Below are 27934 nucleotides of genomic sequence, written 5' to 3'. Positions count from 1 at the left end.
CTGAGGCAGGAGAATCGCTTGAACCTGGGAGGCAGAGGTTGCAGTGAGCCGAGATTGTGCCATTGCACTCCGGCCTGGGCAACAGAGTGAGACACCATCTCAAAAAAAAAAAAAAAAAAAAAAAAAGGAAAAGAGGTGCTGGATGCAGTAGCTCACATCTGTAATCCCAGCACTTTGCAAGGCCGAGGCAGGAAGATCCCTTGAGCCCAGGAGTTTGAGACCAGTCTGGGCAACACAGGAAGACCCTGTCTCTACAAATAATACAAAAATTAGCAGTGAGCAGAGATCACGTCAGGTCTCTCCAACCTGGACAACAGAGTTAAGACCCTGTCTCACCAAAAAAAAAAAAAAAAGAAAAAAGAAAAATTACATCCTTCTCCAGCCTTGGAAATGAATACCAAATTGACTGCCACCACTCCTAGACTGGGGATCCAGGGTGACTGGTTTCTAACTCTGAGGCAGCGCTCAGACAGCCCTTGTTGAATTCCTTACTTACAAATTTCTCTCATTCATTCCCCCAAGTCATAACCCCCATTTCTAGACATCTAAGGAGGAAAAACACACACAGGCATGGACTCACCTCTTCTGCTGGAAGCTCCTCTGTCCTCCAGCTGCTTCCACCAGGAGCTCAGGTCTTGTGGGGAAGGGGCACACGAGGGCCTTTCATTGGTGAGATTCCCACCTCCCACTGGGTCACACCCTGCCACGCCCTCTAACCTAATGAGGCTTTGATTTGATTATAACCGGGAGTTAGGTTTTTATTGGTAATATATCTCCAGTTCACTGTAACTTTACTAAATCCTCCATCCTGACAGTGTATTTTTCTTTCATATGAAGGTAAGATTAAATTGCCTTTATATTAAATTAGGCTTAATGTACTAACTTCAAAAGCTTATTTTAGAGATGTTTCCATCAGTTGTCAGGAAAGATAATTCCTGTAATATGTTGTAGGCTTCAAGCTTTGCTTGGAATCCTAAAGTATTAAGTATGATTGGATTTGCAATTTTACAAAATGGTTTAAATTCGTATACATCAGACTCAAAGGTAATAAGGGCATGCATCCCATTGAGGAAATTCTAGGTAATTTTTTTTTAATTTCCATTGGTTTTTTTCTGGTTTTGAAAAAATTTCATAATTCTTAGGAAAAAATTGGATAATTACTATTTTGACAAATGACCCTTAAGCTTCTTGGACCTTGAGTACTTCAGAAAGTGTTAGGATAAAAACCACAATTAAAAAAAAAAAAAAAAGATGATTTTCTGGTGAAACTTGAGTTCTCAAATAGAAATTGCTACCCGTGATGTGAGTTGTGCTTTCTTCCATTTGAATCAATCCCGAACCTTTTCCTTTTCATGCCTTTCTGTGTAGTGGGATCTTTACTGCTTTGTTTTCAAATTTCAAATAATTTGAATATAATCTTATCATTTTCCCTATCCTCTTTGGCACATATTAAAGGAATTTTCTCTTTTTGCATAATTAAAAATAAAGACCTAATTTTGGTCAGCTTTAAAGATGATCCCTCATGGGATTAGAGGACTCTGAGACACTCAGGTCTTGTTTTGGTTTACTTTTTTTCTCTTTACTTTCAGTTGACATGTAATAATCGTACATATTTATGGCACACAGTAATATTTTGATACATGCATAAAGTGTGTAACAATCAAGTCAGGATAATTAGCACACTCTAAACAATTTTTTTTTTTTTTGAGACAGAGTCTCGCTCTGTTGGTCAGGCTGGAGTGCAGTGGCATGAACTTGGCTCACTGCAACATCTGGCTCCCGGGCTCAAGGAATTCTCCTGCCTCAGCCTCCTGAGTAGCTGGGATTACAGGCATGTGCCACCACGCCTGGCTAATTTTTTTTTTTTTTTTTTTTTTTGTATTTTTAGTAGAAATAGGGTTTCACCATTTTGGCTAGGCTGGTCTCAAACTCCTGACCTCAGGTAACCCGCCTGCCTCGGCCTCCCAAAGTGCTGGGATTACAGGAGCGAGTCACCGTGCCTGGCCAACATTTATTATTTCTTTGTGATGGGAGCCTTCAGAATCCTCTTAGCTTTTCGAAAATATGCAAGCATATACAAGTAACCATATTTACCTAAACTGCAGTTGTGTTAGAGCCCATTTCTCCCAATTAGCTGTAATTTTATATCCAATTACCAACCTCTCCCCAAGCTCCCCTCCCCCTTACCCTTCCCAGCCTCCACCAGAGCCCATTTCTCCCATCTAGTTGTAATTCTGTATCCAATAACCAACCTCTCCCCAAGCTCCCCTCCCCCTTACCCTCCCAGCCTCTACACCCACGATTCTATTCTCTGCTCAGCGTTTTTCTTTTAGCTCCCATATAGGAGTGAGAACATGCGGTATTTATCTTTCCGGAGCTGATTTATTTTGCTTAACATCATGTCCTCCAGGCTGAGACTCAGGTCTTGACCGAGAGAAGTGATGAATCTGCAGGTATCATGGAAATGGCCAGGTTAGAACTTAATTTGTACTTAATTCATAAAATAATAGCTTTGTTTTCAAATTTCAAATAACTTGAATATAATCTATTTCCCCCTCCTAAAGTGTATCACATATTAAATGAAGAGTTTTTCTTTGTATATATATTTTTAAAAGACCTGCATTTAGTTCTATTAATAATGATGTACAATGGGACGAGATCACTCCTCGGGATTCAGTGTCTGAGCAAGAAAACAAAGCTTGGGAGACAGTGTGTAGGGAGCCCGGTGAACTTTACGTGATTGGAATGAATTGGATTCCGGTCATAAAGTAACCGTTTGGGGTTTGCTCTTGGCTGGATTCTGGGTCACTCCACATACACGTATAAAGACAGAGTCCAGCCCTGGCGTATCCTGTATGTGAGAAAAACTTTCTGCCAAAACCAGGCTGGATACAACGTAAAGAGTGTGAGAATGACTTATGAAATGAGTCAGATTCACAAGATGATCCTTTCAGCTGCTCCAGGGAAGAAGGAACAGACAGACAGCAAGATAAATTTGCAGAAGAGTTATGATGTCAGTGAGCCAGCGGCACAGTGCAGGGTGAGGCAGCCAGAGCACAGAGAGGCAGCAAAAGCCACTCGGACAGGTGTGGGAGGGACACGGAGCCACGGCCCATAAAACCCAAAGGACAACTGTAACAATACTTTTTAGTATTTAAAATGCAATTTCTTATTAATCTACTTCATTGACGTTCATAGTTTGAGATGTTCCATATTTTTCTGCTGTAATTTTGTTCCATTATCTTGTACCAAGCAGAAAAGTTGCTAGCATTGAGCATAAAGTGAGTGTCTAAATGGTTTTGTGGCTAAAAGTTTATTTGCCCTGCTCAGGAGAAACTGTAGATTTGTCAGTGCCAAGATTAATCACAGGACAGATACTCACGAAGCCTTGGTCATCGATAATTGAATCTGCAAGAGCAAAAAATGGGCACAGTGGCTCTGCAGCAGAAATCTTAGCAAATGTAAAGATATGGGTCCCATCCTTAATGTTATAAAAGGAAATCATTCTCATACCCATATCCAGGAAAACGCCTACCCTGCGTAGCCCGGGACTCACGCAGAGGGTAGTTAAAGGCACAGTGCTGGCTGCAAAGAGCTTTTCTTTCCTCACACCCACAGTCCAGAAGCCAAGTTCTTTTTTTTTCTTTTTGTTTTTACTTATTTTTTTATTATTATTATTATACTTTAAGTTCTAGGGTACATGTGCACAACATGTAGGCTTGTTACATATGTATACATGTGCCATGTTGGTGTGCTGCGCCCGTTAACTCGTCATTACATTAGGTATATCTCCTAATGCTATCTCTCCCCCCTGCCCCCACCCCACAACAGGCCCCGGTGTGTGATGTTCCCCTTCCTGTGTCCAAGTGTTCTCATTGTTCAATTCCCACCTATGAGTGAGAACATGAGGTGTTTGGTTTTCTGTCCTTGTGATAGTTTGCTCAGAATGATGGTTTCTAACTTCATCCATGTCCCTACAAAGGACATGAACTCATCCTTTTTTTATAGCTGCATAGTATTCCATGGTGTATACGGGCCACATTTTCTTAATCCAGTCTATCATTGATGAACATTTGGGTTGGTTCCAAGTCTTTGCTATTGTGAATAGTGCTGCAGTAAACATATGTGTGCATGTGTCTTTATAGCTGCATGATTTACAATCCTTTGGGTATATGCCGGGCGCGGTGGCTCAGGGTTGTAATACCAGCACTTTGGGAGGTCAAGGCAAGAGTACTGCTTGAGCCCAGGAGCTTGAGACCAGCCTGGGCAACAATGTGAATATATACAATGTGTGTGTATATACACACACACACTATATACATATACATACATATATATACATTATACATACATATATATATAGAGAGAGAGAGTGCAGGGAAGCCCAAGTCTGTTTCTTCCTATCCAAATCCAAATGCACTTCAACAATTGTGTTTGTCTTTTTCTCATTTATTTATGGGAGCTCTTTTTTTCATGTTTTGTAATATCTTTTGGACTCCACATTTTCAATTTCATTTGTGCTGCCTTTTGATATACAAAATGTCAATGGTTTATTATTTTTAGGTTTCCTGTTTTAAGAATGTTCCTCACCTTAAACCACCTGATAGAAAAATAGGAAAAGGTTATAAATAGGAAACTCACTGAAGTTAAAATAACTGATTAGTTAGCACTCCTGTGAGATAGCACTATATATATATATATATATAAAAGCAACAACTTTTGTTGCTACTGAGCCTACAGGGGAAACAGTCCTCCTGCTTGTTCCCTGTTGATAGGAATGTGAATTGCATCAACTTTTTGGAAAGTAACTAATCAGTATCTATTAAAAGTGTAAGTAAACATAGCTATGGCTGAGTTATACCACTACAAAGATTCTATCCTGTAGAAATGAAATCCTCCAGTGTGAAAGATGATAGCTACAACACTATTTGTAGTGGCAAAGGGTACTTAACCTGAATGTCCATATAAAGGGGAATTGTTGGCTGGGTGCAGTAGCTCATGCCTGTATTCGCAGCCCTTTGGGAGGCTGAGGTGAGTAACTTGAAGCCAGGAGTTCAAGATCAGCCTGGGCAACATGGCAAGATCCCATGTCTAAAAAAAATAGGGTGTGGTGGCATGTGCCTGTAGTCCCAGATACTTGGAAGGCTGAGGCAGGAGGATTTCTTTGACCCAGAAGTTTTTCTTTTTCTTTTAATTTCTGGCCTTACTGAATCACTGAGCCCAGAAGTTGGAGGCTGCAGCAAACTGTGATAGTGCTACTGCATTCCAGCTTGGGTGACAGAGCAAGAACTTGTCTTAAAAAAAAAAAAAAGAAAAGAAAAGAAAAAGGGGGATTTACTAAGGAAATCAAATACACTCAATATTATAAATTATTAAGCAGAAATTAAAATAAATACATTTGATCTACATTAGTTAGGCTTAGTAATGTCCACACTGCAGTATAAAGAGAAAAAAGTGAATTGCAATATAATGTAGGATTTCATGTATGTCATTTCAAACAAAACAAAGACAACAAAACCCTAAAAAGACAATTGAAAGTAAGTCACAAAACCCACAAGCCATAAGAAAATGAAACAATTTGACTAAATATAAATAAAAGCTTCTGTACAATAAAAGACAACATAAAGTTACAAGGCAAGACACAGACTTTAAGAAAAAATATTTGCTATTCATATACAAATAATATACAGAATATGTAAAGAATATCTGTAAATGACTTAGAGAGTTGGTAAAGGATATCAAGTAATTCACAGAAAAAGTATGAATAGCTAATAAATACATGCAAACATATACAATCTCACTAGTAAGTGGAGAAACACCAATTTAAAAAATGAAATTATTTTTCAATCAAGTTGACAAAAATTGACTACGATTGATAATATACCCTGTAGTCAAGCATGTGAGTAAATAAAAACTCTCATACACTGATGAGAATATAAATTGGCAAATCTTTTTTGAAACATAATTTTTAATCAAAATATTAATGCTTGTACCCTTTGCTCCAGTATTCTATTTCTAGGAAAATAGAGTTAAAGAAAATAAAACTAGCAAGTATGTCAAAAGATGAATATACAGGTATGTCTCTTTGAGTATTGTAGATAATAGCAAATAATTGAAACCAACATGAATGTTCCTCAGTAGAAAAGTGGCCAAATTATGGTGAACTATCCTATGGAACAATAGTGCAACTATAAGAAAAATGAGGGGGATCTATTTGTACAGATAGGCAAAGATCTCCAAGATATATTTTATGTGAAAAAGCCAGTCACAAAATAACACATAAAGGAAGATTACATTTTGTAAATGTATGTGTATGTTTACATATGTATATAAATGAATAGAAAAATTACTTACTAGAACGTATGTTTTAACCTGTCAACACTTCTTTGGGAAGTTAGTGACAGTAGATGAGAGGATTGGGTTGTCAGTGAAGAGTATTATATTTAATTCTACAGACCCAAGGGCATTGTTTGGATTTTTATAACAATATGATAGATGTGTTTCTTTAATTTTTATTATTTTTACCCAGGAAGAGACAGTCTCCAGCATGTGCTGAAAGTGCTCTCTGTTCCATGTTTTTTTTTTTTTTTTTTTTTTTTTTTTTTTTTGGGACGGAGTCTCACTCTGTCACCCAGGCTGGAGTGCAGTGGCACAGTCTCGGCTCACTGCAACCTCCGCCTCCTGGATTGAAACTATTCTCCTGCCTCAGTCTCCCGAGTAGCTGGGACTACAGGCGCGTGCCACCACGCCCAGCTAATTTTTTTGTATTTTTAGTAGAGACAGGGTTTCACTATGTTGGCCAGGCTTGTCTTGAACTCCTGACCTTGTCATCTGCCCACCTCATCCTCCCAAAGTGCTGGGATTACAGGTGTGAGCCACTGCGCCCGGCCCTCTTCCATGCTTCTTACGTAATTTATTAAAACATATTTTAGTTTGTTGACTTGCTTACAAAAAGGTGTTTTAAACCTCTCTACAATTCTACATAGAGATAATTGTCATTCACTGTGTTAAAACAGAAATAAAGACAGAGGAATACGTATATTCAAGGATGCCAATAGGATGTTAATATCTAAAATTAGATTTTGATAATTATTGGAAAACTCTGTGAATATATTAAAATACACTGAATTATATGCTCTAAATAGATACATTTTATACTATATGAATTATATTTTAATGAAGCAGTTAAAAATCAATGGTTTGATGTTTTAGTATTTAGTGACAAATGACTTTAAGATGTAAGCAATAATTTCCAGTATATTTAAAAGATATTTACAATGGATATTTCTAGTTCACCCCCATCAACTATTAGAAAATATTTTTATTTTTTAAATCCTTGAAGTAACTGAGTGAAAGTCGCTCCACAGGAGAAGTCACTGTTGTATAGATGAGGAGGTTACTAGGTGAGGCAGAGTTGGAAGAGGCATTCTTTTCAAATGGAAATCTCTGGAAACTTCAGAAGGCAAGCATGAGGTAGGGCAATTTGCCTGGTGTATTAGTCTATTCTCACACTGCTAATAAAGACATACCCAAGACTGGGTAATTTATACAGGAAAGAGGTTTAGTGAACCCACAGTTCAGCATGGCTGAGGAGGCCTCAGGAAACTTACAATCATGGTGGAACAACACATCCTTCTTCACAAGGCGGCAAAAGAAAGAAGTGCAAAGTGAAGCGGGGGGAAGCCCCTTCTAAAACCATCAGATCTCATGAGAACTCATTATCACAGCAGCAGCAGCATGGGGATAACTGCCCTCACAATTCAATTACCTTCCACCAGATCCTTCCCACAACGCGTGGAGATTATGGGAACTACAGTCCATGATGAGAGTTGGATGAGGACACAGCCAAACCATATCACTTGGTCATTTTCATTTTCAGGCTTCACATATAAGTGAGATCCTATAGCATTTGTCTTTCTGTGTCTGGCTTATTTCACTTAGCATAATGTTCTGCAGGTTCATCCACATTGTTACAAGTGGCAGGATTTCCTTCGTTTTTATGGCTGAATAGTATTCTATTATGTATATATATAACATTCTCATCATTCATCGATCACAGCACACTTAAATTGTTTCTGTATCTTAGCTATTGTGAATAGTGCTGCAGTGAAAAGTTGAACTCATCGAAGCAGAGAGTAGATGATGGTTGCCTGGGGTGAAGAGGTAGGTAACTGGGGAGGTATTAGTCAAAGAGTACAAACCTTCACTCATAAGATGAATATATTCTGAGGGTGCAAAGGACAGCATGGTGACTATAGCTAATAATACTGTATTGTGTGCTTGAAATTTACTAAGAGTCTCTCAGTTGTTCTTACCACACACACAGAAAAGGTAAACATGTGAGGTGATAGATGTGTTAACTTGATTGTGGTTATTGTTTCAGAAGGTATACATATATCAAATCATCACATCGTACATCCTAAATATAAACTATTTTCATTTGTTTACTGTACCTCAATAAAGCTGGAAAAATAAAATTTAGACCTGTGTGTCTTGTTTACACACGTAGAGGTCACTTCACAGTTTTATATCAACTCTTAGTGACACAAAGGAACAACAAAAGCAAAATATCAAGTCTGTAGTCATCTCATTGGATAAAATTACCAACTGCTGATTTTTTTTTGCCACCCAACATACTATAAAATGAAAATCACTCAAATTATCCTTTGGTTCATTATTAAGAATTATTCATTATTCTAATGGCTCAGATACAGTTCAGGCATAGTAGCCATAAATAAAGACCACCACAGCCAGGAGGAGGATGGCGTTGATGTTCACTATTGTCCTCCACAAGGGCCTCTCAGATGTGTCTGTGAGCTTCTTTCTCAAGGCTTCCTCTTCCTCCTTGGTTAGCTTGGGTCCCTTCTGCAAACCGCAGAACAAGTCATAAGCTTTCTTGAGGCATCCACGTGATTGCTCAGGATAATCTGGAACAAAGATAAGCAAATGGTTGCAGAAGATCTAGATCACAAAAGAACTAGAAATCCTTGTCAGTGTAGTACCTATGACGGTAAAAAATGATCACAATCACCTGGGACTGTTAAGAGGAATCCCTGAGAAAATGTAGATAAGTTTAATCATATAAAAACAGGCAACTTTTGCATGGCATAAAGTTCAATAAACAAAGTAAAAACAAATGACAAAATGGGGGAAACATTTGCATATTCTATTACAAAGGGTTTAATATCTTTAATATATAATGGGTTTCTAAAAGTCGGTAAGAAAAGGCTATCAACAGCTCATGTCAGCATATTAGAGAGATGAATAAACAGTTGAAAGAAAAAAGACACATGGTTCTCAAGCTCACTCAAAAAAGAGAAATTTAAACTAAACCTATACCACTTTCTCATCTATCAGTGGGAAAAATTCCGAGGTTTCACAACATACTATGCTGGTGAGTTTGCGTGGAAATTAGTAAGGGAATTAGTAGCATATTGCAAAATCATATAGGCATGAACCCTTTGACCCAACAACTAAACTCCACAAAATCTATCCCCAACTTATACTGGCAAAAATACAAAAAGACTCATATATATGGCTATCTGTTGCAGCACTAGAAAATTTAATACTTCTAAACTCGAATGTTTATAAAAATCATAAAGTAAGATTATACTTAAAAAATAAATGGTAATGAAAATTATACAAATTAAAAGCTGTGAGATTTAAAACAGTATTGCTTTGAGGAAAATTTATATGGCCTTAGTTATTTATATAGAAAAGAACAATCAAAGAAAAATCAAAAGAAAAATCAAATTTCCACAGGAAATGAATGAGTTAATATCCAACTTAGTAAAAAAAAAAAAAAAAAAGAGAGAATAAACCCAAATAATGTAAATGGAAGGGAATACAAATAAAAACAGGAAGGATGAAATAGAAAAGAAGGAAAATAATAGAAATGACAAAGCCAGACGTTAGTTCTTTGAGAAAAGTAAACTAGACAAATCTTTAGTAAGATTAAGAAAAAAGATAAATCACAAAATATACTAGAGATTGAAAGGGTAACACAACTATAGAGGCAACATAGATGGATAAGTAGACACTATGAATAACTTTATGCCAATATATTTAAAATGTGCACTAAATGGACACAATCCTAGAAATACATAATTTTCCAGAAGTGATTAATGATGAAATGGAAACTCTAAATCGTTCCATAGCCATTATATAAATTTGATCAGTAATTAAGATGTGCAACACACACACACACACACAGAGCCCTTATGGTATTATTGGCAAAATACCAAAATTCAATGGCAACATTATTTCAATCTTATTGAAATATTTTAATAAAATGGAAAAATGGGCTAATTTCTGATTCATTCTATGATAACTCTATAATCTTAATACAAAAACCAAAAACTTAGTACAAAACCAGAAAATGATAGGCCAGTCATACTCAGGAACACTGATATAAAAAATCAAAAGGAACAGAAAGCATTGACTCTTCCTTCACTTTGAAGAAACCAAACCAAAACAGACAAAGCAATTATTGTCCAGTTTAAGACAACATATTGTGAAGTGCTAAACCTTATCTGAGGTTTAAAAAATATTAGGTAAACAAAGAGCCACAGGGATGACTTGATGGAGAAATTTTCATGAAGGAAGTGAGATTAGAACTTAGTTTTAAAGAATAAGCATTTTTTCTCTTAGACAGGAGGTAGAAATATTTTAGGGAGCTTGGCACTTGTGGGGAAAAGTCAGAAAAGCTGTCTGCCTGGAATAGAGGGTATGTTAGAGAAAATACTGAGAAATAAAGTTGGAGAGAAGGTGGGGCTAGATGCTTATTTGCAGTCAATCAAGATTGAACACTCACTATGTAACTAGGAACAGGCGAGTCTGTAACTGATTGTCTGAGATCTCAGTAACTACGGATGGATGATGGGTGGACAAACCAATGGACAGGCAGATGAATAGACGGATTTAATAATATTGCCTTGATTTTTGGAAAGGTAAAAATTTAAAGTTTCAGTTTATCATAAATCTAACAGCCTTTTCAGAAGCTGGATTTAATGACATTAAAAGAAAACCATTAAAAAAGCCTGTGCACAGAGTTCCTACATGAAAACCAAATGTAAATCAAATATTACCTTCTTCAACACCATCATCTGTTTCTTCCTGACTTTTCTCTTCTGCATCTATATCGATTCGCTCCTCTGTACTGTTCCGAAGAACCCAGCACAGGCGGTACAGCTGAACAGGGACCATACGAAAATACATTAGTAATAGGCAAATGTTTGCAATAACATAATACAACGGTACCTTTGTTTATTGTCTGGTTTTTTAAAAAGTCAAACCACACAGGAGAATATAGATTGCAAAGAAAAGGCCTCCTACCACAGTCACTCACCAAAACACACTAATCATTTAAAAAATTTTTTTCTGTTTTTAATTCTTCTGGCTGCTATTCAGAACCTCAAATGATATACTTAAAAATACCTACTTCTGAATTTGTAATTTCAGCAAAGTTGAAGATTTAGCTAACCTACACTATACGCCAGTTTCACTCATTGTCCTTAACATCCAACAGTTATTAGCCACATCATTATTTCATCATTATTTCATTCAGTTTATCTAGTCTTTGCTTTTATAACTTTCAAACTATCTTCTTAAATTCATTTCTGGATTCATCACATTTGGCTGGTATCTATGTGCTATTCTTGAATTCCAGTTGCAATTAGTACGCTTACACACCCCTTTTCCTAACCCACCTCCAAACTGCTGTCAGCTATACCATCATTTTAAACTATTATGCTTTATATAATTTTTATTATTTTCTGTAAATATATTAAGATTTCCATAGTTAGTCTGTATGTTGATTTAAGCATTTGAAAATAAATAGAATTGATGCTGTATGTACCGATTGGACACAAGAAGTAAATAAGGAAATTGCTCTAAGTATCAATGGCTTTTTTCTGTTTGTTTCTTTTTAATAAGATGGAGTTTCTATCTTGTTGCCCAACTGGAGTGCAATGGTGCAATCTTGGCTCACTGCAACCTCCGCCTCCTGGGCTCAAGCAATTCTCCTGCCCCAGCCTCCCAAGTAGCTGGGATTACTAAAGGTGGACTGCCAGCATGCCTGGCTTATCTTTGTATTTTTAGTAGAGATGGGGTTTCACTATGTTTTTGACCAGGCTGGTCTCCAGCTCCTGACCTCAGATGATCCAACCACCTTGGCCTCCCAAAGTGCTGGGATGACAGGTGTGAGCCACTGTGCCCGGCCTATCAATGGGTTTTAAACCTTTATAATCGATCATATTCTAAGTTATGCCTCATTTTAATTTAGCTCATGACTTTCTTGTGCAAATTTACTAGAATTTGTAATTGGTTTTATTTGTTCTTGACATATGCCTTCACCTTCTCAATAAGATTCCTAATCATATCTTCATAAGCTCTTATTCACAGGATTTCTTGTACTAGATCCACTTTCTTTGTTAAAAACTCTCTTCTTGGGAGTCCTTCAACTTCTTTTTAACTTGCATAGCGTAATTACTAGTTTTGCTGAAAGACTATCATCCTGGGACATCTCATTTTTGCACTGTTAGGCTAGATTCACAACAGTTTTCATGGCTTTCTCTGAAATAACCATGATATTTATCGTCTATTTTGAAAGTTAAACCTTGCAGCATATTAATGAAACAGAAACATAAATCAGAAAAATGATCTCACTTGGTCCTTCAGACAATATTTTTTTCCTAAAAATTTTTTCCTAAAAAAATTTTTCCTAAAAAAAAAGATTGGTTATTTCTATCAGCAAGTAAGAATTTAACATATATATTTATTGAAAAACTGTGTTTTCTAGTGTTCTTTCATCTAACTCAATATTCAGCATAAATATTTAGTTAGGAATTTCAGTGACATGTCCTTGGTAAAACATTTTGAACTGTGCTTATTTCAGGTTTTCCATCCACACACAATCTACTGGCCGCTTCTCAGGAAAATACATAAAGAAGCATTGCTTCAAAAATAATGAGTGATACATTCAAAATATATAAAAGCTACACATATTTAGTCATAAATTCAAACAATTCAAACAATATTAGTATATAAGCAGTATTTATATTTTAAAAACAATTAATTAATATTTGCCAGGCCCCTATAGTGTCTCCCCACTCCCTGAAATGCCTCTTGTTGAAAATCTTAGGTGGATATGCTCTAAGATTTTTTTTTGTATACTTAGACAAACATCTATATGCCTACATGTGTTTTATTTCAGAAAGTGCTATTATACATTATATTATTCTGCACATATTTTTCCACTTAATCATATTATGAACATTTTTTTCAAAGCAAATAATAGAGCTCCCTCGTGTTTCTAAACAGCTGTATAACGTTCAATGCACTGTGTTTGTGTGCTCATTCCTTTTATGATGAAATCTGGATTTTCTCCCAGCTACTTCCTATTTGAAAACTTTTGCAGAGAAAATCCTTATACACATTTTTCCTACTTGAACAAGTATTTATACACAATAAATTCCTAAAACTGGGATTGCTGATTCATAAGTATTCGTAAGTATTTATCCATAAATACTACCCAATTGCTCTACTATCAATTATAAAATCTATGTACTTTCCAACAGTTTTGGACTGTGAGAATTTTCCCACAATGCTAATATTAACCACTAACATTAAATATTATTCATATTAAACATTTTTGCTAAATTGAAAGGCAAAAATGCATCTCATTATTCTATTCTTTCTTTTCCTGCCCCCTGGTACCTTTTACTTTCCCCTCATCTCTGTGCCAGTCAGTGTTCGTGTGGTATATGAAATCCTGTTGGCCCAAACAGGCACAGCCCAGATGACAGCCGTGCTGTGAAATCTTTCCCAGTGTCTTTGGAAACACCAATTATTCTCTTCCTGGTGTCCTATGACAATGCTGTAGATTGACTTACCAACTACACTGTGAAATTTACAAGATATAATGTCCATTTTCTAATCCCTTACTTTTTAATTCACTGCAATTTGCATAAACTAAGTGCAAACTTTTCTTTATTTCAATGACTGAATGAAAATCTTAGGGTTCTTCTAGCTCTAGAGGTACAGTAAATACATTTCCTGGAACTCATACACTAAAAGGTAAATAACTCTTATTTTAAAATTAGCATATATCCATTACTCATCACTCACATGTACATCAGGAATGGGTTTTGTTAAGAGGGAAATTCCCAGGACGACCAGCATGGACCCAAAAAAGAGAATGATGGAAAAGTAGAGATAGTGCACTCCACAGATAATCTTGGGACAGTTACTGGGAGCCAAGCAACTCGGTGTTCCATAAACAAACTCTGTTATCATACGAATGAGGCCCATCGCAAGTCCGACCATTAGACCCCAGAATGCTCCCTGCAAAAGAAGCAAGAAGAAAATCAGAATGTTTAGAAAATATGAGAAGCTTATTCAAGTAAGTCATAATTATAATCCTGCCTGCTTTCTCAGTTAAGGACCCACAAATGGCTAACCTTGGGCACAAGGTTACCGAAGTAGAGAAAATTGCAAATACCCGTGCTTGTTAGTTGGATGCTGCTTTCCATGGTCCTGAACTGTATATACCACTGCACCGTTGTTGATTCTCCAATACTAGGACACTACTGTCTACACTGACCCAAGCTGAAGTTTTCCTTGACTTTTGTTTCACAGTTAGATCAAAACACTTGTGATTTATTTGATAAAATAAGCAGAAGTATCAATTATGTCACACAATTTCCAGAGCTGGTATTAGGTAGTTTTGACAGTTCTGTGAAGCTCTTGATAATTTATTTCTGTGAGGAGTTGATGGGGATGGAAACATGTGTCTGTTCCTCTGCTCAAGATGTTATGCTTTAGAAAAACAGTATTGCATGGAGACTAATGGTATGAGCTTTGGATGGAAGAAGATCTAAGCCTGAATACCAAGATCCCACTTACTAATACTAAGTAACACGTGGAAAGCACATAGATACTAACCCCTCTGCGCCTGTTCCTCATCTGAAAATCATAATAGTAAGGCTAGTACTAAGGAAACATGTAAAGATTAAGGGTACATGATGCCCAATAATCAATTACTTACATATATCAAAATAGCAATGAACACATTTTGAATTCTTACTAGTGTGGTAGGTTTTCTTCTAAGAATTTCACATATTTTATCTCACTTAATCCTCACAACAATCCCATAGGATAGGTGCTATCATTATCTTCATTTTAAAGAGACTCAAGTAATTTGCTTAGGATCACAATACGATTAGGTGGTATAGCGATGATTGGGCCCTGGCAGTCTGCCTCCCAAACATGTTCCTCAACTCTGCACCGTGTATGTATGTAATACTTTGTAATAAACACATAAAGACTGTACTATGAATGTGCGCTATATTTTTATACTTTAGTAAGGATCAGGAATTGTGGCTGACCTCAACTAAAATTAAGATGGGCCATGACTTGCGTAAATAGGGTAGAAAGAATGTATTTTGATACCCCAGTGAAATAAACAATTTTTTCTCACTCCAGCAGGGAAATTTTTTTCCAGTTTTCATTTACCTGTTCATTGACTCTTTTACAGAAGATGGCAAGCACATAGACAGCTGCAATTGGAGGTCCAAGGTAGCTAGAAATTGATTCTGTGTAATGGATTAGCTGTCCATTTTGAGACACTTGTACCAATGGGACCCACACAATGCTCACAACAGTTAATAGAAGAACAAATATCCTGAGAAGAAAACAACATAATTTAAACATTAAACAAAAGCACTATAAGTACTTCCACTGTGCTTTAGTTCTAGAGTTCATTCTTGTTGCCATTCATTGATTTTCCAAACAAAATCAAGCTCCTTGACCATACATAAACCCATGCTGTGCTTAATGGTGATCTTTTAGTAAAATGCCATAAAACAATTGCCTGTCTATAATCAATCATAATAGCTTCATCTATGAGATTAAATATCTATTCATAAAAAGTTAAAATATCAGCGATTAATAACTCCAACACACTATATGTAGTATATCAATTGGAAATAAGTACCACACTATTTCTATTAACCAGCAATTATTTGTACAATAAAGAAAGCAGACTTCCATTTTTTGTTCTTTTCCTAGCTTGCAGGGAACAAAGTTGATTTGCATAGGTTAGAATGGAAACAGCCTCCATCTCAGAATGTTGAGTAAATCGGCAAGAAATGCTAACTTGTGCATTTTACTACTTGAGTACTTCAGCAGATAAAAAGCGTGTTAAAGGCTCCTGTTGTCCAGGGAGCATGACTTCTTCACCTTTCCAAACTCCAGCGTTGTCTGTGCTTGTTGTGTGAGTAAATGAACCAACATAATTTACTAGAATGTGCATAAAAGGCGATTCATCTCTCTTTGCTCACATGAAATAGAGAAGCAGTTGTGGGGCGGAGGAAGGAACAAGTATTTGGGCATTTAAACATTTAAAGGAGACAAATGTCTCCTTTAAATGTTACAAAATCACTGCATCCTTGCAACAACTAAATGTGATAAACTATGGGAAGTCTTAGCATAATGCCTAAACCACAGTAAGGATTCAATAAATTACACTTACTGTTGGTATTTATTTTTTATCACCATTGGAAGGCAAATCACGTGCTTTCCCAACTCATTCAGTTACAGTTTCCTATCACATGTAGAATAAAATCCTGTCTTGTTATGACTTCAATGGCCCTGCATGACCTCGCCTCCAGGCACCTTTCTGACCTTGCTCTTCACTCTCCCACTGGCTTCTCATGGACGAAACTCACTCCTGGTTGTTCTCAAACATACTACATATGTGACTGTAGGAGGAAAGCAGCCCTCATTGTTCCTTCCCCGAGAGCACCATGGGGTTCACTCCCACACTTCCTGCAGGCTCTGCTCAGACACCACCCCCTCAGAGAGGACTCTCTGAGCACCTGGATGAGGTTGCTTCCATCCTTTCTTCCTGCTTTGTCTTTCTAGCGCCTCTGGTCACCTGAGGTAGCACACCTTTATTATCTATCTTCCTGACAAAGGCATACATTCCATGAGGCAGGAATTTTAAAAGCATATGTGTTTTTTTCTTATTTGTGTTTTGTGAGATAGTAGGCATTTGATAACACAGAGAGAGAGGGGAAAAGAACAAGTCATTGTTTTATCATTGAGACTTAAGGAGGATGTGTGTCCAAGATCATATACCTATTAGTGGGACGACTGCATCTTGGGCCTCCTGAACACCAACCAGTACTTTCTCTACTACAGGTATGCTCCTGCCTTCCTGTACTCCCTCTCCTACAGCATTTGTCCAGAGTCAAGCTCTGGGCCAAGTGAGACCTTTGGGTTTTTCCCCAAGTGTTTAATTTGCTAAAGTTATTGTTACTGTCAACAACAAAGGACAGTCTTTTAAATAGTTGGTCAGTTTCTCTTGATACCAATTTCTTTGAAAAGACTAGACAAATTCTGATATCTGACTACAGCGGAACATCACAGAGAAAGAAAATGATTATACTACAACTACACATAGCAACACGGTTGAATGTTGCAAACATAACATGAGCAAAATAAGCCATATTTCAGCAGGTGGCAGTGGCTCACGCCTGTAATCCCAGGACTTTGGGAGGCCGAGGTGGGCGGATCACGAGGTCAAGAGATCAAGACCATCTGGCCAACATGGTGAAACTCCGTCTCTACTAAAAGTACAAAAATTAGCCTGGTATGGTGGTGGGTGCCTGTAGTCCCAGCTACTCAGGAGGCCGAGGCAGGAGAATCGCTTGAACTTGGGAGGCAGAGCTGCAGTGAGCCAAGATCGTGCCACTGCACTCCAGCTTGGTGACAGAGCAAGACTCTGTCTTAAAAAAAAAACATCGTATTTCAAGGGATACAAATGCAATTATTCTACTTATAATAGCATGAAGTTGGAAAAGACTAAGCTATAGCGTCACAAGTCACAGTGGTTAGCTTTGGAATGATGTAGACCAAGACGAACTTCTGGGTGCTGGCAATTTCCATGTCTTGACTTGATCGATGGTTACATGGTCCTCATTTTGTGACGCATCTCTGAGCTGTGCATCCATGTTTTAACTGTTTTCTTTATGTGTGCTGTACTTTGATTTTTAAAACATTTTACAAAATGCTACGACAGGCCAGGGGCAGTGGCTCACACCTGTAATCCCAGCACTTTGGGAGGCCGAGGAGAATGGATCACCCAAGGTCATATTTGTATTTGGGACCAGCCTGGCCAACACTGTGAATCCCTATCTCTACTAAAATACAACAAATTAGCTGGGCATGGTGGCGGGCACCTGTAACCCCAGTTACTCAGGAGGCTGAGGCAGGAGAATCGCTTGAACCTGGGAGGCAGCAGTTGCAGTGAGTTGGGAGTGTGCCATTGCACTCCAGCCTGGGCAAAAAGAGTGAAACTCTGTCAAAAAAAAAAAAAGCCATGATAATATAGGGTCTTCTCGAAAATTGTGAAGGGGAAGAAGGACATTCTGGTATCCATTTTTTCCTCATTTCCTTCCATCTCACTCCCACTATCTTCAAGGCCCCCAGGCTGCTCAGGGTCCCCTGGGTTGACTTAACTCTCCAAGCATCCTCTTGGAATTAGTCTCTTCCCTGCTCCTTTGTAACACAGCCCAATCATTCATGAATATGACTGATAAAGTCCTCTGTGTTCATGTGTAGAAGACATAATCTGTTACCTCCATGTGATATACACAGAAACTGCTAGAGACAATGCATTCACCTATCAGAGTAGGTGGGAATTTTACACCCCATTAAAATACTAGTGGACTTTTATGAAGATGTGGATAGGGGGGTGATGTGAGGAGGGGAAGAAATAAGAGCCATTCAGAAGCATTTGAAAGACCGAAAAAGTGATTATTTCATTTAAAGGTATGGTTCAAATTTTTGTATCTGGAAAGTGATCACTTGAATTCGATGTACTCCAATGTCTCGTCCCCGTATCCAGATGCTAGGATTACTTTCACCAAAGTCAAAGGCAAGGGAACTCTAGTTCACTTCTACATCTGCACTTCTCCAGAGGATTCTAGGTGGGAACTCACCGTCCAGCTATCAGGATCTCTTTCTCCGACGCTTGCTTTCGCACCTTGGTGTAGAGGTCAATAGCGAAAAGGGTGCTGGCGCTGTTGAAGATGGAGGTCAGGGAGCTTATGAGAGAGGCCAGCATGACCGAAAGCATCAAGCCTCGCAGTCCTGGAGCCGGGAGAGGGTACAAGCACTGGTTAGTGGCTGGACAGCGCCTTGCTAAACCAGAGAGCGTTGAAAGGTAAAAGCACCATCTGGAACATTGGTTAACTGATGTCTTTATCAATACACATCAGCATGTGGAGTTTCCTGCATATTTTCCTGGTCACCTGAGAATAATCCAGTATAAATAAGTCAGGCACAGAAAGACAAAACATCACATGTTCTCACTTACTTGTATCGTCTAAAAATCAAAAACAATTGAACTCATGGATATAGAGAGCAGAAGGATGGTTACCAGAGGCTGGGAAGGGTAGTGGGGGACTAGGGGTGATGGCGGGGATGGTTAATGGGTACAAAAAAGAGAGAAAGAATGAATAAGACCTACTGTTTGATAGCAAAGCAGGGTAACCATAATCAGTAATAAGTTAATTGTACATTTTAAAATAACTTAAAGAGTGTAATTGAATTGTTTGTAACTCAAAAAATAAATGCTTGAGGGGACAGATTAAAGCAAAAAGAATTTTAGTCCTAAACATGAACTTAGAGATCATCTACTGGAACCTAGTTTTAGAAGAGAGGAAACAACATCACACCATCTTTCTTCGGGTAGGGGCTGTTGGCTTCCTGAAGACTTAAGAGAACTGGAGAGGAAGAAGTCCAGTAGGCGGTTCTGCTAAACAAGTCTTTGGAGGGGCAAAGCCAAGAGTTTTGAGCCATGATGGGAACTTCATCCTCCAGTTCCCTCTGCCCATTAGTAATGGCCCTAAGCCTCCTAGGACAGAGTGTGTGTGGATGGGGAGTATGTGGTGTCATGATTGTGGGCCCTGGTCCCTTCCTCCCTCCTGTGTGTCAGGGTGGAGGAAGGTGGAAGAAGTGTAGCCAACTCTTGATGGGGTACGGGATCACCTGGTCAAGTCCTGAGCTCTGTACCCTGCTCCATTTCTGTTCACCACAGCAATGATCACCTTCTGGCATCCTAATAATTTATGTATTTCCTATGTGGTTTATTTTCTATCTCACACTACTAGATTTTGAGTTCCAAGAGGTAGGGGACTTTGTGCCTATTTCACTGATGTTTTGTTAGCACCAAAGCAGTGCCTGGCACTCAGTAGGCACTCAATAAATAGTTGCAGATTAAATAGATTGAGATCTATTATTTGGTTATCACTAGCCCCAAAAATGCCCTCCAAAAAGAAGGATAAATAGTTTATTCTATTTGGTTTATTTGGTTATCACTAGCCCCCAAAAAGCAGAAAAAATAGTTTACCTCTAGGTCTCGTGTTTACAAGTTTATGACTGTGCAACTCTTTTATTGACAAATGGATCATTTAATTTGTTCTTGGCTGCCTCAGAAAACAGTCTTGAATCTGAAGGAGTAAGAATTCTTCTAACAGTAGTTGTACCCGGTTCATCTCTGAAATGTTCAGGCCTAGCACAGAGCTGGTAGCCTGTGGAAGGTGCTCAAGAAATGTCTGATGAGTTGGATTGAATTAATGGAAGGTACAAGAATTGCACCATAACCCTTCCACGAGACCCATCTGTAAACAGGGCTCTGGGGCTGTCCCAGCAGGGACATTTTCCTACCTTGGGGCATCAGTTCCAGCACCATCGTTGGGTATGCATAGTTAGTGCAGCCAACATCAACGCCACAGTGTTTCACGCATTCAGAAGGTACCACACATGCTACCTTATCTGAGGAAGAATTCAGAAGTGAGTCCAATGAGGCCAAAATAGGCAAAACCAACAACCATTAAACAAAGAGAAAAGTTGTAAGATCATAAGGAAGGAAAGATATTTGCCTGGAAACTGAAGATTCAACTTTGAACTCCATACCACAGATCTGGCCCCTCTATTCCCAAAACACAACCCTAAGTATCTCATCCCTGTAGCCCCCTTACACTGACCAATGGGACAGGGGCTCTCTTGGGATGTGGCCTAGCAAGAGCATTTGAGCAAAGAGAGGGAGTGGACCCCATCCTCTGGGAAAACAGCAAAAAAGTCATTCTTCCAGGAACACAGAACTCAAGAGATTGACAAAAATAGCAACGGGAAGTTAGGTCCTGAGTGTAGTCACATTTAGCCTAGTATCTTTCACCTGCATCTAAGAAGAGGTGACACTTGTGATGGTCAGTTGGGTGACTGTCCCATGTGTCATGATGCCTCACCTCTGTGGCAGTTGCACAATACCTTGTTGGTTTTTTGTTTTTGCTTAAACGACATTATGACAACAGACAGGGAGGCTTGATAAAGAATCACCCAGAAAAATAACACCTCAGCACATTAGCTTCTTTTCACTACTTCCTAATCCTTTTCTATACAGAAATGTCTTTTTTGTAAAACTATGGTAGTTGTTGAGACATTATTTTTCAAGTTTCTTTTTACACTTAGCATCCTAACCTCAGCATTTTCCCAAGTTTTGAGATAGTCTTCAGTCTCCTGTTTTCATTTTTCCATAAAGGAGGTGCACAGTAATTTCTTTGGCCATTCCCCACTAGTTAGATACCTACGCTTTTTTTTTTTTTTTTTTTTTTTTGAAGAGATGGGATCTCACTTTGTCACCCAAGCTGTAGTGCAATGGTGCAATCATAGTTCACTGTAGCCTTGAACTCCTGGGCTCAAGCAATCCTCCCGCCTCAGCCTCCCAAGCAGCTGAGACTATAGGAACACACCATCATGCCTAGCTACTTTATCTTATTATTTAGAGATGGGATCTTGCTGTATTGCTCAGGCTGGTCTCAAAGTCCTGGGCCTCAAGCGATTCTCCTGCCTCAGCCTCCCAAGTAGGTGAGATTATAGGCATGAATATTCTTTACCCTTATAAAGAATATTACAAAGCTGCAATAAGAAGGATGCTGGTCCCTTGATGTTCACTTAACAATATTTCAGTGAAATCAACTGATGCCCAGTTGAGAAAACATGATGTGGATTTAGTGTTATCTGATGGATTACCCCGATAAAAATGATTCCTTGATAAGTCAAGAAAGATTTGGTTATATTCTCTTCACTTTTCATAATAAAGGAAGTTGAATTCAACACTAGCAGTTACTCTCAGCTGACTCAGAAATTTACATATCCTCAAACAGCCTGATTCCAAAGCAGTGAAAACTGATTCAGTTCTCCAGTTTTCTCAGAGGGACCAAGACCTTCTCAGTCAGAGATGTCACCAAACTCAGACGGTACAGCTCACTTGACTCAAATTAACCCAATCCTACCTCATCCTGCAGTGTCGTTTTGCCATATTCTCTGGACTTCCTTAAATCTAAGCAACTCATGAAGACAGAACTCACAGACTCAAATGTCTATGAGACAGGCAGATGGTATGACAAGGATAAAGGAACAGAGCATCCAATATGCCACATTTTCCTGCCTTTGACCGCTGTGCAGGCTGTGCCCTCCACCTGGAATTCTGCTTTTACTTCCATCCAGAATGGATTTTCTCAAGGCTTTATGACATTTTAAGAACACTTCTCAGAATACAAGCATAAAGAAAAGAGAGAACATACAGATTCAGGGCTTACCTGTGTACAGGATGCGGCTGATCATCCCCGGCATCACCATGAGGAACATGGGCAGCAGCTTCAGGTAAGCACACATGATGCAAGCAGCCTTCACGTGAGACATGTCCTTGCCACTCAGGCAGCGCTGCACGATGACCTGCCGGGAGAACGTGACACACTCATGAAACAACCAGGGGATGATTTCCAAGGCAGTGAGTGTCTCTTTCCAGAGTTTAATGTTGCAATAAGAAATGATGTGGACCAGTATACCAAAGAGCTATCTGCACTCCTATGTTCACTGCAGCACTATTCACAATAGCCAGCATGTGGAATCAGCCTGAGTGTCCATCAGCGGATGAATGGATTAGGAAAATGTGCATAATACACAATGCAAAACCATTGTGTATAAAACACAATGCAAAACCACAGGGCACACAACAATGAAGCCCTGTCATTTGCAGCAACACGGATGGAACTGGAGGTCATTACGCTAAGTGAAATAAGCCAGGCACAGAAAGACAAATATCACACATTCCCCACTCATTCTCACTTCCTGAGGCCTAGCTCAGGAAGATACTGAAGGCTTGGATTTGCCCCGAAAGACGGAATAAACGAAGAAAGAAGACAACTGGCGGTACTGGAAAAAGGAGAAATAACCTGAGTAGGGCAAAAATGAATTCCCAAAGATGACAGTGAAGGGGTCATTGGATAAGTTAATTGGGCACCAGAGGGAGTGCTGCCAGACTGTGAGAGGGCAAAAGACTCTAGGAGAACCTTTCATTCAATGAGTAATAATTAGCAAGAAAATTCAAAATGAAAAATTAAGAATTGGCCAGGTGCGGTGGCTGACACCTGTAAGTGCAGCACTTTGGGAGGCTGAGACAGAAGGATTGCTGGAGTCCAGGAGTTTGAGACATAGTGAGACCCTGTCTCTATTCAAAAAATAATGTTTTTTAAAAAAGAAAGAAAACAAGACTTAAAATTATTAATTCCAGGAACAACAACAACAAAAAAAGCTAAGGAAAAGTCAGGCAGTATAATCACATGGTTCAGCTGTGAATTACATTCAGGTAGTCACAAAAATGGTGGCACCGAATGCTGATCTCTCCAAAATTGTGATTGACAGCTATTGGGAGGATGGGGGAACAGGTGTGCTTGCATGGGGCTGGGAAGGGAAAGTTGAAAGACAGCTAAACTCTCATCCTTCATCATAGGGAAGCCAACAATAAAATCCTAAAACTAACAGGGAGCAACACAAGCATTTATCTGAATCACTTGGGGATCAAGTTAATGAGCAGATTCCAATTCAAAGGGTCTAGATAGGGTTATAGGGTCTGAGAGCATTTATTCCTAGTGAGCTCCAAGGTGATGTCCATGTTGATGGCTCACAGACTGCACACTGAGCACAAGGATTTAGGGAACAGAAATAAATGCCAAAACACTTACTTAAAAGAGCTGAAAGCATTTGCCTCTGAAGGACAAGAAATAGAGTAGAAAGCAGGGTACCGTGCAGCTGTTTTTAAATAACAAGTTTTGTAGAAGTGTTTGACTCTTTAAGCTGGATGTGGTGGCTCATCCCTGTAATCCCAGCACTTTGAGACGCCGAGGTGGGCAGATCACCTGAGGTCAGGTGTTTGAGACCAGCCTGGCCAACATGGTGAAACCCCGTCTCTACTGAAAATACAAAAGTTAGCCGGGCATGGTGGTGTGCACCTGTAATCCCAGCTACTCGGGAGGCTGAGGCAGGAGAATCACCTGAACCCGGGAGGTGGAGGTTGCAGTGAGCTGAGATCATGCCACTGCACTCCAGCCTGTGTGACAGAGTGAGACTCCATCTAAAAAAACACAAAAAACAAAAACGAAGAAGTATTTGACTCTTTAAACGATGTGTGTGCAAAATGGAAACTAAATGTTTTTCTATGAGACAAGAACAACAAACACATGTACACACACAGACACACACACAGACACACACACACACACTTCACCTGATTTGTGCACCAGTACCACAAAGCTGTAATGGGCATTCCAAATATAATTCCGGGCCATGGAATGTCCCCAGTCACAGGATCTCGGAAGATGTGGAAGGAGTCCTCCCGAGGTGTGTAGCAGCTGGCACTGATTGTCAAGTTGTCCCCCTCGACTACGGACGGGATGGCATTCATGTACTTCTCGGTAAAGCTCTCGTAACCTCCAACTTCGTTAAATGCTAAAAAGGCATCAGAGTAAAACGAGATGTCTTACTGAAATCTAAGACATCCAATGTTTATGATGACTACTTTTTGGTGGAGGTACACAATCACCTCCCATCAGCCCAGTCCAATCCTCAGTCACCCTCTCCCAGGTCCATGTCTTTCTGGTACCTCCACTGGCACTGGCTATGCTACCAGATTGACTTTCACGAAGTACAGAAAGCAAATACCTCTGACTTGTCTTCCTATATTGCTCTTTGAAATTTTGAGTTAGTGTCTCTTTTAAGGTAAAAACGAAGCTGTTATCCAACAGGCCGGCACTGATATCTCAGAACCATTTAGAGCATAAGCAAACTGGAAGGTGAACTAACAAAGTGAGCCCCATGAAATTATCCATCAGAAAGCCCCAGCTCCTCTGAAAAGATCAGGAGGCAAAGGCCTCTCTTCTTGACCCAGAGCTTGGCTCTTTTGATCTTACTTGCAATCTGGTTTTCTGGTGCAACACTATATTTTGCCTGTTACAATAAAAAAAATTGGAAAGATAAGAAGCAGAAATTGGGGGTGGCAGGTTAGATGTGACAAGGGAAAATGATGAGACTCAGCCTGTTCGGGTCTGGAAAGGCCAGTCAGGTGCAGAAGAGAATTGTGGTTGCTCTTAAAAAGCTGAGCCCAGGCATCTGGGGTAGCTTAGTATAGCTTTAAATGATGAAAAATTCATCAGAGTATTATACAATTGTAGGGTTGAGTTAACATTAATCTACTTCATTATTTAGCTGAAGGACTACTATGTGCCAAACACTGTGCTAGGATCATGTACAAAATAAATGTGCAAGGCAGGAACTTAGCCGAGTGGAGGATACAGACAATACGAGGAAGTTGCTTTGATTAGATAAATATGGATTGTAACAAAAATACATAGGAGACTCTAAGAGATGAGAGTCCCCCTCTTCATCCTAAAGATGGCAGAATTGAGGTTTAGAGACCTAATGCCAGGGAGTGCATCACTGAGGCCAGAAACCAAGGCACCATGAACAAGAACAGCACAGAAGTTCTAGATAACTGAATAGAAAGTACACAAAGAATTGGTGCTAACGACTAGCCTCTGGAGTGGCACTGTGCAACAGAAACATTCTGCAGTGATAGAACTGTCCTGTATCCATGCCGTCCAGTATGGCTAGTTTTCCTATGCAAAGATAAATACCATAATAAGAGAAAACAAATATTGGCAAGCTGTAAATTAGGTCAATATTGCTTGATGGCAATGAACTGAATGATACTAATAAGTGAGCATTATTAAGAAAACTCCAACCTGTATTTGTGTATTGTCACAATGCAATAGATTTCCATCCAAAATAGTCATAATGAGGTTACGGATGTTTTGGATGAAAATCCACTACAATACATTGTTTGAGTACACAAACATAGGTTGTGTATTCTATGTCTGTGTATGATTCAGTTGAACTAATATTCAGTTCTCAAATTTTTTCCTACTATTTAATCCTTCATTTCATAAAAATTCTATGTAAATGAAAGGTTTCTAGGCTTTGAATCTAATGTACAAATACTTCTGTAAAATTATCAACCCACTGCTACTGATTTTGTCTGTCCTTCACACAAAGAAATTAAGGTTAAATGAGATAACTTACCTAAGCAATAATTTTTTTTTTTTTTTGAGACGGAGTCTCGCTCTGTCGCCCAGGCTGGAGTGCAGTGGCTGGATCTCAGCTCACTGCAGGCTCTGCCTCCTGGGTTTATGCCATTCTCCTGCCTCAGCCTCCCGAGTAGCTGGGACTACAGGCGCCCGCCACCTCGCTCGGCTAGTTTTTCGTATTTTTTAGTACAGATGGGGTTTCACCGTGTTAGCCAGGATGGTCTCGATCTCCTGACCTCGTGATCCGCCTGTCTCGGCCTCCCAAAGTGCTGGGATTACAGGCTTGAGCCATCGTGCCCGGCCAGCAATAATTTTTAAAAGAAAGTAATGTTCTTTTCCCCACCATCCATTTCCTTATGCTGAGATAATAAAGCAAGAAAGAAGTCAGGCAGATATTTCAGTGATGGGGATTATATAAATGACGGGAAAGTGTGACGAGATGAAACTGGAAGGCATCCCAATAAGGAGCAGACAGACTGAACAGAAACAAGCCCCGTCACTTCCGGCCCCTGGGCACTGCACGCAGGGTCATCACTTACCAAACCCCATGAGAATAAAAGAGCCAATCAGCATGATGATGGTCTGGAGGGTGTCTGTGTAAATCACTGAGGCCAACCCCCCTGGTGAGAGAAAGAAAAGAACCAGGGCATTTTATCCATGTGTCCCCATGTATTTGCCTTCACCACTGGGTTCTCCTCCACCCAGAACCCTGGAAATGACCCAGTAGAAGACATCAAAAGCTCCTAGGTGAGCCACAAGCTTGTCCTGACATCATAATCTCCTCAGCACTGGTTCTCCTACTTCCCTTGCTTTGCCCTGATTCGAAGTTTCTATGAATTACAGTGAAGTTTCATCTTTGTGTGAGTTTTTGAATATTAAGCAGGGGAAAAGGCAGCACTTTAATACCATGAAAGTTTCTCTTAACAATCCCTCAATTTACAGCCATTCAGCACAGTGCACCTGCTCTAAAATATCTAGCGAAACCACTTTTGCTCTAGTGCTGGAACGTATTATTGTTTCATTAATTCAGTACCAGATATAGTTACCGTGTTTTGTGTTTTGCTGTAGTGTTGAACAACAAAAAATCCCAAACCCAGCTTATTTTTCAAGTCTAGACTGTTCAGTCTCAAAAAAAATCCCAAACCCAGCTTATTTTTCAAGTCTAGACTAACTAAGCTGTCAGTCTAGTTAGTCACCAGCACCTGCAACAAGATATTCCCTTTATGAGAGTGTCATGAGAAAATAAGATGAATCCTGAACACAGAATACTCATGCCCTTATCCCTCCCTTATTCGGAAACACATGCTCTGTGGAAGTGGTCTGTACCAAAATAGAGACACTTATGCCAAACCCTAACAAAATGGGGCTGGGAGGTCACGCAGGTAGGGCCCTCATACACCTATGCCGGTAACAGGAACTGTTGGAAGACATTATTATGAAGACTG

At 39.2% G+C, this 27934-nt stretch overlaps 1 protein-coding gene across 2 annotated transcripts in view; it reads right to left on the bottom strand.

The window, feature by feature from the left end:
* Nucleotides 1–8665: 8665 nt before the first annotated feature.
* Nucleotides 8666–27934, bottom strand: part of SLC5A4 (solute carrier family 5 member 4) — a 59126-nt gene continuing 39857 nt past the window's right edge. Inside the window, exons 9-17 of one of the 2 annotated variants that reach the window (XM_050806871.1) lie at nt 27029–27109; nt 24635–24855; nt 22668–22803; nt 20734–20841; nt 19005–19155; nt 15514–15682; nt 14128–14343; nt 11088–11190; nt 8666–8927 (exon numbers count right to left, since the gene is read on the bottom strand). In XM_050806871.1, the coding sequence (XP_050662828.1) occupies nt 8716–8927; nt 11088–11190; nt 14128–14343; nt 15514–15682; nt 19005–19155; nt 20734–20841; nt 22668–22803; nt 24635–24855; nt 27029–27109 (1397 nt within the window). In that variant the 3' untranslated portion in view covers nt 8666–8715. The remainder of the gene's footprint in view (nt 8928–11087; nt 11191–14127; nt 14344–15513; nt 15683–19004; nt 19156–20733; nt 20842–22667; nt 22804–24634; nt 24856–27028; nt 27110–27934) is intronic. The other variant, XM_050806872.1, reaches the window with a different exon arrangement.

The sequence above is a fragment of the Macaca thibetana genome, chromosome 10, assembly GCF_024542745.1.
Source record: "Macaca thibetana thibetana isolate TM-01 chromosome 10, ASM2454274v1, whole genome shotgun sequence".
In the NCBI taxonomy this organism is placed as follows: Eukaryota; Metazoa; Chordata; class Mammalia; order Primates; family Cercopithecidae; genus Macaca; species Macaca thibetana.
The sequence above is the reverse complement of the archived record's forward strand: the minus strand, read 5'-3'. Positions and strand labels throughout refer to the sequence as shown.